Source organism: Nomascus leucogenys, chromosome 12, assembly GCF_006542625.1.
Source record: "Nomascus leucogenys isolate Asia chromosome 12, Asia_NLE_v1, whole genome shotgun sequence".
NCBI classification, from domain to species: Eukaryota; Metazoa; Chordata; class Mammalia; order Primates; family Hylobatidae; genus Nomascus; species Nomascus leucogenys.
Genome location: NC_044392.1, coordinates 45563578 through 45578344, shown reverse-complemented (window position 1 = coordinate 45578344; position 14767 = coordinate 45563578). Strand labels below are relative to the sequence as shown.

Here is a 14767-nt window from a genome sequence, read left to right as displayed (position 1 = left end):
GTCAAAGTTTGGAACCCATCTGCAAATTTCCTGGGGTTCTCAGAATAGCTTCCTAGCTTTTCTTTACATTGTGTTATGGAGAAGCAGGCCTGCACTCCAACTGGCCCCTTGGCTCCTGCTACTTCCCTAAGGAGTGGTAGGGCTGAAAGGGGGTTGAATAAGGTGTTCCACTGTGAGGGGAACTTGGCAGGGTTCCTGGTTTTTGCTCTTGGGTTTGAGCCTCAGGAGCACTTGGCAACAGGCTATACGGGGGAAGTTGCCATTTCCCGAGAGACAGGCGGCCCTTGTAAAAAGAGGATCATCTACAATATCTGGTTCTGCCTTAGGACCTTTGATTATGGGACAGGTGCTGGAGTTTTGCACATGGTTGGGTTTTGATATACACCCATGAAGACCTGCACATATGGGATTTCTGGCTATTTACCCTGCATTTTGCAAAATAGGTCTAATTGCAGATGGTGTTATAATTAAGAATTCCATTGACTGCCCATTGTTCCTGGCTGCTTGACTAGGGTCCCTAAGGGTGTCCCCCTTTAGGGTCCCATTTTAGTCTGACATCTGTGACCTTTGATGGGTGCCGGCACTACTTTGGCAAGGTTCTCTCCACCACTAGTGACCCACTATTAACTCCTTTTACCCCTAGACGAAGGCCTTGTCTTCTAGCATCTTTTTTTTTTTTGGAGACGGAGTTTCACTCTTGTTGCCCAGGCTGGAGTGCAATGGGCACAATCTTGGCTCACTGAAACCTCCACCTCCTGGGTTCAAGTAATTCTCCTGTTTCAGCCTCCCAAGTAGCTGGGGTTGCAGGTGTGCATCACCATGCCAGGCTAATTTTGTATTTTTAGTAGAGATGGGGTTTCACCATGTTGGCCAGGCAGGTCTCGAACTCCTGACCTCAGGTGATCCGTCCGCCTCAGCCTCCCAAAGTGCTGGGATTACAGGTGTGAGCCACAGCACCTGGCCTCTAGCATCCTTATAATTTGGTAAGGCCATGGTTTCCCATACTTCCTGTTCCACTAGAGTGATAGCTGTGAACTCTGAGAGGAACAGGAGGCTGGTAGGTTTCTTTTGTCATGTAGATTATAGGTAATTTCAGGGGAAAAGGTTGATTTTAGGCATGAAAGATAAAATAGGGCTGGCTATTCCATTCTGGCCCTGGACAAGAGAGGGAATGTTTAAAAATCCACCACCATGGCAATGGATCCTGTGTAAGGGCAGCCCATTCTATTGAAATAATATGGTGAAGACAAAGGAAACAAGGTCCCATCAGTGGAGGTCCAAGATATAGAATGTATTCTAAAGCTTGTGGGTCCCAAAGATCATCAGCCAGCCAAATGGATCGAGTGGAAGGGTCAAAATATCTAGGAGATACTATCTTTTGCCCTCACTGGCTAACTCTATAAGATAATTTGGCATAAAAAAGGAGGGTTTAAGAGGCCTGAGTGTGAATTCGCCCTGAATGAGCTACCACTGCCAATGGTGTCACATGTAGAAATCAGAGACTATAACCAGGAAAGATAAAAGAGTCTTTCTCCCTCCTGGGCAAGGAAGCTATCCCCATTCACTCCTTGGCCTTCAGGTAACACTGGAGAGTGGCCCTGTCCAGTTGCCCTCAATTACCAAAGAGCTGTTAGAAAACAGCAGCTGAAAGACTCAAAAAGAGAACTCAGGTCCCTCACCCAAACTGGGCGATGGTGATTAGATGCTTCCACATGGACATCCTTCAGTCTCACTGGAGAGTGGCCCTGGCCAGAGACCTGCAGTTGCCTCCATGTTCAGATGCTATCTGCTGAGTCTCGAGTTGGAAAAGGGAGAGGGAGGAAAAGGTTCCCCTGTATGGAGTGGAAGGAGCCCTGCACAGAGATATAGCTCCAGCCCATGCCCAAAAATGAAGGCTGGATAGAGAGGGAAAGAAAAAGGAAAGGAGAAAAGAAAAATACCACCCCCCTACCCCCACCACAATTTGGACTTACCTCCAAGCTGGCTTGCCAAAATATGTTACTGTCCGAGGGTCTTGACTACAATTTGTCCAGGTTCTTGGAATGTTGAATGAAGAATTGAACAAACTGCACAAATCAATGAAACAACGAAGCAATAAAAGCACAGATTTATTGAAGCAAAAGTATATTCCACAGAGTGGGAGCAGGCTAAAGCAAGCTGCTCAAGAGCCCCAGTTGCAAAATCTGGGGTTTAAGTACCCTTTAGGGGTTTCCTATTGGTTACACCCTATGCACCACCAATCGAAGGCTGAAGTGAAGGCTCCCCAGTCTCCAGACTATTCTCCTGCCTCAAGGAAATCCACTGATTTCCTCTGTAGCATCTTCAGGTTCCATCTTGACAACTTCCTCTAAATCCCCAGGGGAAGAGTTGTTTAGAGACTCCTGGATGCCCTGAGGGAGCGGCTCCAGAGCTTGCCTTCCCTCCTCTGTTTTCACAACAGTCCAGCGATAGGCACTGTTCTCTGACAATCCTTCTTGGCACTGTTCATTGGCTGGTGGAGGCCCTGGGCTATGTTCCACTTTGGGGAAAACAGTAGCAGAGAGAGGAGATAGTTCCTGGGGCTCTAATTTGGGTTCTAGGCCCTGAAAGGCATTTTCCCCATCAGCCATAGCACAAGCAAGGTCCACATTCACGTGGGCCTTATCTTCAGGGGTGGATGGTATAGGAAGATTCACAGAATTGCCAGAAACAATTAAGGGCGAGACAGAGGAGGCCACAAGGGGCTGGTTCAATGGACAGGGGAAGGAAGTAGGGTTAACCAAGAGGGTGGCGATGGGAATAGTCTGGGGACTCTGGGCCACAGCTGCACTGACAGGCTGGATCATGTTACAGCCACCGCCAAGGCTCACAATCTTCACAGTGGTAGCGGGAACAGTGAAGATAACAGATGCAGGGTGGATAACAGGGGCAGGTTTGATACAGCGAAAGGCCCTGGCTCCCCTTCTTTTTGAGGGTCTGCGTCTCACATATGGCTTTCGAAACATGGAAGGGGCAGGGGAGGGCAGCATTACCTTGGGCACGGGGGCAGAAGACAGCAAAGTCTGGGACTCAGACAGAGGGAAGCTTGTCCTGGCCTCAGGGGGCATAGCAGGCAGTGCTGCAGGAGACTCAAAACTCTCACCTCCACTGACCCCCAGTGGAGGGACACCTGGAACTGTCTGTAAAACAGTGGCTGGCTGTATCGGGTGGGGAATCCGGAGCACCATTTTGCTTGGAGGGGCTTCTGAATGAGTTGATTGGGCTGGTGTTTTCCCAGGGTTGAAGCTGGGCTGGAGAGAGGGGCTGGGTTGGATAAGGAGGGGTTTCAGGACTGATGAACGCTTCTGTCTCCAAGCCTTCTTGGGGAAACGGTTGGCAGCTGGCTTCAGTTTCAGGACTACACCCTTAGGCAATAGCAGTGGGTACCGAGTTTCACTCCCCAACTCCGAGTTGTCTTTTTCTAGGCCTTGATCTGAGTTGATCTCAGTGGTTCCAGTCACATTTCCTACCTCTCTAGCACCATCAGCCATGTGCTGCAGTTCTTCCTGGATGGATGGCAGACTGGCCTATTGGAAACGAGAACACTCTGATCCAGCACATGTCAGAATTTGGGAAAAAGAATAGGACTTTCTAGGTTTAGGGACCTGAGACAAGCTCAAGGCATCTTTCTTTTTTTCTTTTTTTGAGACGGAGTCTCGCTCTGTCGCCCAGGCTGGAGTGCAGTGGCGCAATCTCGGCTCACTGCAAGCTCTGCCTCCCGGGTTCATGCCATTCTCCTGCCTCAGCCTCTCTGAGTAGCTGGGACTACAGGTGCCCGCCACCACGCCCGGCTAATTTTTTTGTATTTTTAGTAGAGACAGGGTTTCACCGTGGTCTTGATCTCCTGACCTCGTGATCCGCCCGCCTCGGCCTCCCAAAGTGCTGGGATTACAAGCGTGTGAGCCACCATGCCCGGCCGAGGCATCTTTCCAAGAAGGGACTCTGCATATCAAATTTCTACAAAGACCACGGTCCAATTATACACTTTAGAAACTCTTCTCTGAATTTCCTTTAGCAAATTACCATTTTACCCATTATTTTGAAAATGTAGAATCACCCGGAGAAGGGCAGAAAAGTTAAGGGAAGAAAGGTGAATGAGGAAGATTTCTGAAGTCCTAGTTCTACAACTAAAGCATTTAGACAATTAAGGAAGCCCTTGATATTCTCTCAGAACTTTCAGTGACTTTCTGCCTCCCATAGACTTTGAGGAAGAGGGCTGTACCTTTAACCAGAATGGGAGCCGGTGTTCTTCTCTCTCTATAGGTGGCTTCCACTGATGTGGCTGGATCTCTTCACAGCATTTTACTAGGACTGGCAGCTGTTTGGTCTTCTTATAAAACTTAACATGAAAAAAATGCGCATGAATTACATTCCTTCTGGAAACACTGTCCTCTGTCAGGCTGGTGAATGGGAGGGTGGTGGATCAAGAGAAACACACACAAGACCACATACACAAACATCCATTAACACACATATATAAATAGCATATGCTGAATACTTGTACATTTCAAATTAAACTAATCTCTATTTAAAGACTTTATATTCAATATTTTCTTTTTTTTTGAGACAGAGTCTTGCTCTGTCGCCCAGGCTGGAGTACAGTGGCACGATCTCTGCTCACTGCAAGCTCCGCCTCCCAGGTTCACGCCATTCTCCTGCCTCAGCCTCCAGATTAGCTGGGGCTACAGGCGCCCGCCACCACGCCCGGCTGATTTTTTTGTATTTTTAGTAGAGACGGGGTTTCACTGTGTTAGCCAGGATGGTCTTGATCTCCTGACCACGTGATCCGCCCGCCTCGGCCTCCCAATCCGCCCGCCTCGGCCTCCCAAAGTGCTAGGATTACAGGCGTGAGCCGCCGCGCCCGGCCCTATTCAATATTTTCTAACTGATGATCTCCATTCTGGTTGCCAGGAAACGGAGAGTTTAGGTCACAGAGAGAAAAGGAAGCAGATGCTAAGAGCAATCTTATAGTAAGATTTGTTCCTGCTCAACAGCTGCAAAGACAGCATCGTAATCTATAAAATGGACACATCAAAGACTTTAAGCAAATGATGGCGTGAAGGGCATCAGAAGGGAAGGAAAGAAAAAAAGACCAAGGCAGTTCAGTTTTAAGATTAAATAGGCTGGCCATGGTGGCTCACATCTGTAAACCCAGCACTTTGTGAGGCTGAGGCGGGCAGATCACTTGAGATTGAGAGTTTGAGACCAGCCCAGCCAACATGGTGAAACTCTGTCTCTACTAAAAATACAAAAATTAGCTGGGTGTGGTGGTGGGTGCCTGTAATCCTAGTTACTTGGGAGGCTGGGGCAAAAGAATCGCTTGAACCCAGCAGTGGAGGTGGTAGGGTGGAGACTGCAATGAGCCAAGATCACGCCACTGCACTCCAGCCTTGGTAACAGGGTGAGACTCCATCTCAAAAAAAAAAAAAAAAAAAAAAAAAAAAAAAAAGAACTGAACTTAAACCACTGACAATAAGCATCTGTTCATCCAACATATATATAGGATGTTTTCTATATCCTAGGCACTGTGCTAAAAGCTAAGCACACACATAACGGAAGCAATTCCTGCTCTCATGGAGCTTACAGACTAGTGGGAGAGAGTCAAGTGGACAAATAATGACATCCTACATTAAAAAACGTACAAAGGGCTGGGCATGGTGGCTCATGCCTGTAATGCCAGCACTTTGGGAGAACGAGGAGGGTGGATCACTGGAGGTCAGGAGTTCATGACCAGCCTGGCCAACATGGCTAAACCCTGTCTCGAATAAAAGTACAAAAAAAAATTAGCCGGGTGTGGTGGTGCACGCCTGTGATCCCAGCTACTTGGCTGGCTGAGGCAGGAGAATCGCTTGAACCGGGGAATTAGAGGTTGCAGTGAGCCAAGACTGCACCACTGCACTCCAGCCTGGGCAACAGAGCAAGACTCCAACCCCGACACCCCGCCCCATCCCCCAACAAAAGTACAAAGATGTGCATAAAAAATGACACAAAACTAAAACTTAAACACAAATTACTTCTGACCAGGCGCGGTGGCTTACGCCTGTAATCCCAGCACTTTGGGAGGCCGAGGCAGGCAGATCACAAGGTCAGGAGATCAAGACCATCCTGGCCAACATGGTGAAACCCCATCTCTACTAAAAATGCAAAAATTAGCTAAGTGTGGTGGCGCGTGCCTGTAATCTCAGCTACTTGGGAGGCTGAGGCACGAGAATCACTTGAACCCAGGAGGCGGAGATTGCAGTGGGCCAACATCATGCCACTGCACTCCAGCCTGGCTACAGAGTGAGACTCCATCTCAAAAAAAAAAAAAAAAAAAAAAAAAATATTTCTGCAGAAGAATAAGGTTTATCACGTGTGCCTTAAAACCATAGATAGGCCGGGCATGGTGGCCCACACCTGTAATTCAGCACTCTGGGAGGCCGAGGTGGGTGGGTCACGAGGTCAGGAGTTCGAGACCAGCCTGACTAACAAGGTGAAACCCCGTCTCTACTAAAAATACAAAAATTAGCAGGGTGTGGTGGCGAGCGCCGGTAGTCCCAGCTACTCGGGAGGCTGAGACAGGACAATTGCTTGAACCTAGGAGGTGGAGGTTCCAGTGAGCCAAGATCACGCCATTGCACTCCAGCCTGGGTGATGGAGCGAGGCTCTGTCTCAAAAAAAAAAAAAAAAAAAAAAAAAAAAAAAAACAAAACAAAAAAAACAACAAACACAAAAAAAAAGTACTTAAAAAACCATGGATAAAAATAGACAAATACTAAGGCATATTATCATGCATTTTCAAAATATTGAAGCCAAAGGAAAAATCCTGCATGCTGTCAGAGGTTGAGAAAAACAGGTGTTACACAAAGACTCTAGAGTTAAATGGGGCCGTGGCTCATGCCTATAATCCCATTACTTTGGGAGGCCAAGACAGGATGATCACTTGAGGCCAGGAGTTTGAGACCAGCCTGGCCAACATAACAAGACCATGTCTTAAAAAAAAAAAAAAAAATTAGCTGGGCATAGTGGTGCACACTGGGTTGGAGACACCAGTGAGCCATGATTGAGCCACGCTCCAAACTGGGCAACAGGGTGGGACCCTGTCTCGGAAAAAAAAAAAAAAAAAGTTAAATGGCATGAAATTTCTTAACACCACACTAGCAGCTAGAAGAAAATGAAGTGAGGCCCTTAAAAGCTTCTTAAAAAAATTATTTCCTATCTAGAATTCTAGATGCAGTGACAGAGGAGAGTATTATTTTTTCCTTTTATTTTGAAATAATTATGAGGTCAGGGGTTCGAGATCACCTGGCCAACATGGCAAAACCCCATCTCTACTAAAAATATAAAAATTAGCTGGGTGTGGTGGCTAATCCCAGCTACTCAGGAGGCTGAGGCGGGAGAATCGCTTGAACCCAGGAGGCAGAGGCTGCAGTGAACAACAGAGTGAGACTCTGTCTCAAAAAAAGAAAAAAAAAAGAAAAAAAACCGAGGAAACTGACATCGATACAATCAAAAGACCATGAATGGAGATGGGTTTTTTTTTTTTATTTTTTATATGGAGTCTCGCTCTGTCGCCCAGGCGGGAGTGTAGTGGTGAGATCTCGGCTCACTGCAAGCTCCGCCTCCCAGGTTCATGCCATTCTCCTGCCTCAGCCTCCAGAGTAGCTGGGACTACAGACGCCCGCCACCACGCCCGGCTAATTTTTTTGTATTTTTAGGAGAGCTGGGGTTTCACCATATTAGCCAGGATGGTCTTGATCTCCCGACCTCGTGATCCGCCCGCCTCGGCCTCCCAAAGTGCTGGGATTACAGGCGTGAGCCACTGCGCCCGGCCCTGGAGATGGTTTAAATGTGAAAATTCCCTTCCCAAGCACTCTCCCTCAGGATGCTACTGGAATGGGGCCAGGCAGGGTGGCTCATGCCTATAATCCCAGCACTTTGGGATGCTGAAGCAGGAGGATCACTTGAACCCAGGAGTCTGAGACCAGCCTGGGCAAAAAACGGAGACCCCCCCACCTCAATTTTTAAAAATTCAGAAAAAAAATTTTTTTTAAAAAGCTACTAGAATATATTCCACCAAAGTAAAGAAGTAATACTCACGCCTGTAATCCCAGCACTTTGGGAGACCGAAACGGGTGGATCAAGAGGTCAGGAGATCAAGACCATCCTGGCTAACATGGTGAAACCCCGTCTCTACTAAAAATACAAAAAATTAGCCAGGTGTGGTGGCATGTGCCTGTAATCCCAGCTACTCGGGAGGCTGAGGCAGGAGAATTGCTTGAACCCGGGAGGCAGAGGTTGCAGTGAGCCAAGATCATCGCGCCTTTGCACTCCAGCCTGGCCAACAAAGCGAGACTCGGTCTCAAAAAAAAAAACAAGACAAAACAAAAAACAAGGCCAGGCATGGTGTCTCACACCTGTAATCCCCGCACTTTGGGAGGCTGAGGCGGGTGGATCAGTAGGTCAGTACTCAGTACTGAGGTCAGTAGTTCAAAACCAAGACCAAGGTTGCAGTGAGCCAAGATCGTGCCACTGCACCCCAGTCTGGGAGACAGAGTAAGACTCTGTGTCTCAAAAAAAAAAAAAAAAAAAAAAAGAATGCAAAAGCAAAGATGTGGAATTCAGGAAATAAGAGGATCTAACACAGTATGAGGCAAAAGGAATTCCCAGGATGATGAAGAAAAAGCCCAAGAAGACATCAGTGCAGCAACATGGAGAGCAACACGCTTAGAGTGGAATAGTGTCAGAGGGCTCAGGGAGCAATTTCTTCAAGATGAAAGTGACAGAATATCTAGAATGCCTGAACACACTGAAAGATGATCTGGGAAACAAAATGTTCAGCAGGAAAGGCAAGGTATCACAGTAACATAGCTGAGCTGTGAAGAGCATTTACACAGTCCTTAAAATCTATTTTTTTTTTTTTGAGACGCAGTCTTGCTCTGCTGCCCAGGCTGGAGTGCAATGGCGCAATCTCGGCTCACTGCAAGCTCCGCCTCCCGGGTTCACGCCATTCTCCTGCCTCAGCCTCCCGAGTAGCTGGGACTACAGGCGCCTGCCACCATGCCCAGCCAATTTTTTGTATTTTTAGTAGAGCTGGGGTTTCACCGTGTTAGCCAGGATGGTCTCGATTTCCTGACCTCGTGACCTACCCATGTTGGCCTCCCAAAGTGCTGGGATTACAGGCGTGAGCCACCGTGCCCAGCCGACAGTCCTTAAAATCTTACAATGTAAGCCCTGAATACAATCTAACCAAAATTCTACCATAACTACTAGGGAGGAGTTTGGAGAGCAGAAAATGTGCATGTTTGTGGTGGGAGTTAAGGGAGTGAGAAGAGGTAAATCTTCAGCTTCCGTGGTTTATGGTTAATAAATAAGGCCTAAATCCCATACACCAGGCAGTACCAATTAGAGGCTGAGACAGGAGAATTGCCTAAGGCCAAAAATTGAAGACCAGCCTGGGCAATATAGGGACACCCCATCTCTAAAAAAAAAATTTTTTTTTTGCCAGGCACAGTGGCTCACACCTATAATTCCAGCACTTTGGGAGGCCGAGGTGGGCAGATCACCTGAGGTCAGGAGTTCAAGATCAGACTGACCAACATGGTGAAATTATGTTTCTACTAAAAATATAAAAATTAGCCAGGTGTGGTGGCGCATGCCTGTAGTCCCAGCTACTCAGGAGGCCAAGGCATGAAAATTGCTTGAACCGGGTAGGCGGAGATTGCAGTGAGCTAAAACTGTGCCACTGCACTCTAGCCTGGGTGACAGAGACAGATTCTGTCTCAAAAAAAAAAAAAAAAAAATTAATGGCCAAGCACAGTGGCTAATGCATATAATCCCAGCTCCTTGGGAGGTTGACGTTGGAAGAATGCTTGAGCCTAGGAGTTCAAGGCTGCAGTGAGCTATGACTATACCACTGTACTCCAGCCTAGGCAGGAGAGTAAGACCTTGTCTCAAGAAAAACACAAAAACAAAATGAAACCAAAGGCTGGGCATCACGGCTCACGTCTGTAATCCCAACACTCTGGGATGCCGAGCTGAGGCAAAAGGACTGCTTGAGGCAAGAGGACTTCAAGACCAGCCTGGGCAACAAAATGACACCCTGTCTTCACACAAAATAAAATAATTAGCTAGCCTTGGTGGCATGCACCTGTAGTCCAAGCTACTTGGAAGGCTGAAGTGGAAGGATCACCCAGGAAATTGAGGTTGCAGTGACCTATGATTGTGCCCATGCACTCCAGCCAGGATGACAGAGTGAGAACCTGTCTCTAAAAAAAAAAAAAAAAAACGGCCAGGCACGGTGGCTCACGCTTGTAATCCCAGCACTTTGGGAGGCCGAGGCGGGCGGATCACGAGGTCAGGAGATCAAGACCACGGTGAAACCCCGTCTCTACTAAAAATACAAAAAAATTAGCCGGGCGTGGTGGCGAGAGCCTATAGTCCCAGCTACTCGGAGAGGCTGAGGCAGGAGAATGGCATGAACCCGGGAGGCGGAGCTTGCAGTGAGCCGAGATTGCGCCACTGCACTCCAGCCTGGGCGACAGAGCGAGACTCTGTCTCAAAACAAACAAACAAACAAACAAATAAAAAACATAAGTAAATATCTAAATAAAAAAGAAGGCTGGGGGCAATGGCACACGTCTGTAATCCCAGCACTTACGGAGGCCGAGGCAGATAGATCACCTGAGGTCAGTAATTCGAGACAAGCCTGGCCAACATGGTGAAACCCCGACTCTATTAAATACAAAAATCAGCTGGGCATGGTGGCTGGGGCCTGTAATCCCAGCTACAAGGGAGGCTGAGGCAGGAGAATTGCTTGAACCGAGGAGGCAGAAGTTGCAGTCAGCCGAGATCACGCCATTGCACTCCAGCCTGGGGGTCAAGAGCGAAACTCCATCTCAATCAATCAATAAGTAAAAAGAGTTGAGAAAAAGTATATAGGCCGGACCTGGGCGGCAAGAGCAAAACTCCGTCTCAATAAATAAATAAATAAATAAATAAATACACACACACATACATGCATACATACAAACAAACACAAAATTGAGAAAAAGTATATAAGCTGGGCACGGTGGCTTATGCCTGTAATCCTAGCCTCTGGGAAGCCAAGACTGGTGGATCACTTGAGGTCGGAAGTTCAAGACCAGCCTGGCCAACATGGTGAAACCCTATCTACTAAAAATACAAAAAGTTAGCTGAGCATGGTGGGCACGCCTGTAATCTCAGCTACTTGGGAGGCTGAGGCAGGAGAATCACTTGAACTCGGGAGGCGGAAGCTGCAGTGAGCCAAGATAGTGCCACTATACTCCTGCACTCCAGCCTGGGTGACAGTGCAAGATTACGTCTGACCAAAAAACAAAACAAAACAAAAACCCAAAGCATGTAAGTGGAATACTGCATATCATTTCTAGAAAGTTCAAGAAAGAGAATTATTACAGGGAAACATGGATTTGTGGAATCTTTTAAGAGGATGAAGATACTCCAGAGGAATGTAATAAATGAATCAATGTCCCTGAAAAGGCAACAGGGGAATTAATCTAGTGTATAAGTAGGAGAAATTAACTTTAAATAAAAGAAGGTTCTTCTTTTCTTTGAGAATAACAAGAGAAAAGAACAGGTATGTATTGGTGAGGTGCCTGAATAGTGCATGCAGGAAACACTCACTTTAATGATGTTGTCAGGAGCTCTGTTCATGTTGAGGTTCTTGATTCTCACTGTCAGTTGGCGGGCAGTCTTGCAGGTTAGAAGGTACTTGCTGATTAGAGGGTTAAGAAACTCAGTCCCTTCAAAATGCTTCAGTCCTAAAGCTAACAAACTGAGAAAGGAGCAATAACACTAAATCTCACTTCACAGTCCTTCCTTCTAAAGGGCCTCCCCAGACTAACACATGTTACAATCTACTTTTTCTTATTTGTTCTTAAGACAAGGTCTCACTCTGTCACCTGGGCTGGAGTGCGGTGGCGCGATCGCAGCCCACTGCAGCCGCTACTTTCTAAACTGAAGCGATTCTCCAGTCTCAGCCTCCCGAAGTGCTGAGATTACAGGCCTGAGCCCATGGCGTGTGGCCCAATCTACTTTTTCATTTTTTTCAGACAGGGTCTTGTTCTGTTGTCCAGGCTGGAGAGCAATGGCATGATTACAGTGCACTGCAGCCTTGAATGCCCGGGTTCAATCGATTCCCGCACTTCAGCCTCCCGAGTATCTGTGGCCATAAGCGTTTGCTACCATGCCTAGCTAATGTTTTATTTCATTATTTGTAGAGACCAGTTCTCACTTTGTTGCCTAGGCTGATCTTGAACTCCTGGCCTCAAGTGATCCTCCTGCCTCGGCCTCCCAAAGTGCCGTCATTACAGGTGTGAGCCACCATGGCTGGCCAATCTACTTTTTCTACAACTAATTCTTGTACAAGTTGGTGACTACTCAGTAGAAAATTTCAGGTATTTAGTGAGTAGTGATTAAGTATTATGAATAAGAATCAAATAGTTCACAATTAAGTAGGAGCAAGAGAAACTAGTCATAAATCATTAATAAATGTCACATCATGATAAGCCGTATATTAACAATACAAAGGAAGTTCAGAGAGAATACATGGGAAGGAGAATGATTCTAATAAAACAAATATAAAATGAATAATAGGTACCCTGTCAGACAAATTAAACTGGCACCAATACTATCCTCTAACATAACATATATAATCATGGTTACATATATACATATTTGCTGATAACAGTGTGGCAATACACACAAAGGGCCATAAAAATGTTCATAATCTAGCTAGGTGTGGTGGCTCATGCCTGTAATCCCAGCACTTTGGGAGGCCAGGAGTAGGAGGATCATTTGAGGTCAGGAGTTCGAGAGCAGCCTGGGCAACATAGAGAGACCCTCACCTGTACAAAAAAAATTAGCCATGTATGGTGGCACACGCCTGTGGTCCCAGCTACTCCATGGAGGCTGAGGCAGGAGGATCACTTGATCCCAGGAGTTCAAGGCTGCAGTGAGCTGTGATTGCAACACTGAACTCCAGCCTGGGTAACAGAGTAAGATACTGTCTCTAAATAAATAACAACATTATAAAAGCGAACCTCCTGCCTTGGCCTTTCAAAGTGCTGGGATTACAGGTGGGAGCCGCCATATCCAGTCTAAAACATTTTAAAAATGTGTGTGACATCCCCCAAAAAGCAGTATTTGGCACTGCTAGAACAAGCACATTCTAGAGGACTCTGCTCATCTATACTGCTTTTCCTTTTGTGTCCGTGTCTTATTATACAAGTCTTACTTCCCCTAAACTCCTCAAAGGAACTACGTCTTCTCCTTGGGATATTTGATCCCCCAGAGTAAACACTTACTTGTCCTCAGCCTTGGTGAAGAGGATCTTATCCTGGGGATTCTTTGCCTTCAGGGAACACACTGGAAGTAACTCTGGATACATGAAAACCTTGCTTGTGGCCAGGATCCAAGCCACTTGCTTTGGCAAACAGGGAAATTCATTGGCTATAAGAACATAAATTTCTGATAAATCAACTTCTAGGAAAAAAGAGGGCTTCAAAAAGCCTGTGAATGCATTTTTGCATTTAGGTACAGCTGTCCTTATCTAACTTGATTCCCTCCCATCTGCCTACCATTCCCCAAAGAGTTTCCACAGTCTTTCTTCAACTAACATTACGTCTAAAGGGAGTCCCATTCACTGGCAATAAAAGTTGACTTTTTTTTTTAGATGAAGTCTGGCTCTGTCGCCCAGACTGGAGTGCGTGGCGCAATCTTGGCTCACTGAAAGCTCCGCCTCCCGGGTTCAGGCCATTCTCCTGCCTCAGCCTCCCGAGTAGCTGGGACTACAGGCGCCCGCCACCATGCCTGGCTGATTTTCTGTATTTTTAGTAGAGATGGGGTTTCACTGTAGACAGGATGGTCTTGATCTCCTCACCTTGTGATCCGACCACCTCGGCCTCCTAAAGTGCTGGATTACAGCCGTAAGCCATGGCGTCCGGCCTCTCTTACTCTTTCTTACGTGTAACATTTTATTCACTAAGTAAAACAAACACTTAAAAAGTACCTAGTAACACCTGTCACATGGTGTATGCTCAAAAATGTTTTACCTCCTTTCCCCTTTAAATCTTTGAAGGATAATAGACCTTCAACAATGCTTTTTTCTTCCAGGATAAGATTCCAGGCCAGGCGTGCTGGCTGACGCCTGTAATCCCAGCACTTTGGGAGGCCGAGGCAGGTGGATCACCTGAGGTCAGGAGTTCAAGACCAGCCTGGCCAACATAGTGAAACCCCGTCTCTACTAAAAATGCAAAAATTAGCCAGGCATGGTGGCACGCACCTGTAATTCCAGCTACTTGGGAGGCTGAGGCAGGAGAATTGTTTGAACCTGGGAGGCGGAGGTTGCAGTGAGCCGAGATCACCCCACTGCACTCCAGCCTGGGTGACAGAGCGAGACTCCATCTTAAAAAAAAAGAAATAAGATTCCAACTTCTTTAATCTCCCTCACAAATCTGGTATTCCAAATTTTACTTTTATTTGATTCTTTCTTAACTTTCATTAAGTTCTCCCAGCTTCCTCCTGAGGCTGGGAACAAAAGAACCATAAAAGGAATGAGATAATTCAGTCTCATTCATTTCTGTCTCCCTCTCTCAGCCTCTCAATTTCAGGCACCTCTGCATTTCTAGAAACAAAACTACTATATCTCTATTTCTCCTTCCATAAGTGTCATTTTTATATCCCCAGAAGAAAAACACAGGACACTAGATGTGTAAGATAATACTATAAT

At 46.6% G+C, this 14767-nt stretch overlaps 1 protein-coding gene across 7 annotated transcripts in view; it reads right to left on the bottom strand.

Annotated features, from left to right (window-relative positions):
- Positions 1–2079: 2079 nt before the first annotated feature.
- The window catches only part of YY1AP1 (YY1 associated protein 1), a 30594-nt gene continuing 17906 nt past the window's right edge, over positions 2080–14767 (bottom strand). For 3 of the 7 annotated variants that reach the window (XM_030824265.1, XM_012511110.2, XM_012511112.2), the window contains 4 exons: positions 13344–13488; positions 11662–11812; positions 4241–4357; positions 2080–3545 (listed from right to left, as the gene is read on the bottom strand). In XM_030824265.1, coding sequence (XP_030680125.1) covers positions 2289–3545; positions 4241–4357; positions 11662–11812; positions 13344–13488 — 1670 coding nt within the window. In that variant the 3' untranslated portion in view covers positions 2080–2288. Of the gene's footprint in view, positions 3566–4240; positions 4358–11661; positions 11813–13343; positions 13489–14767 lie in introns of all 7 variants that reach the window. The other 4 variants (XM_030824266.1, XM_030824269.1, XM_030824268.1 and 1 more) reach the window with 3 other exon arrangements.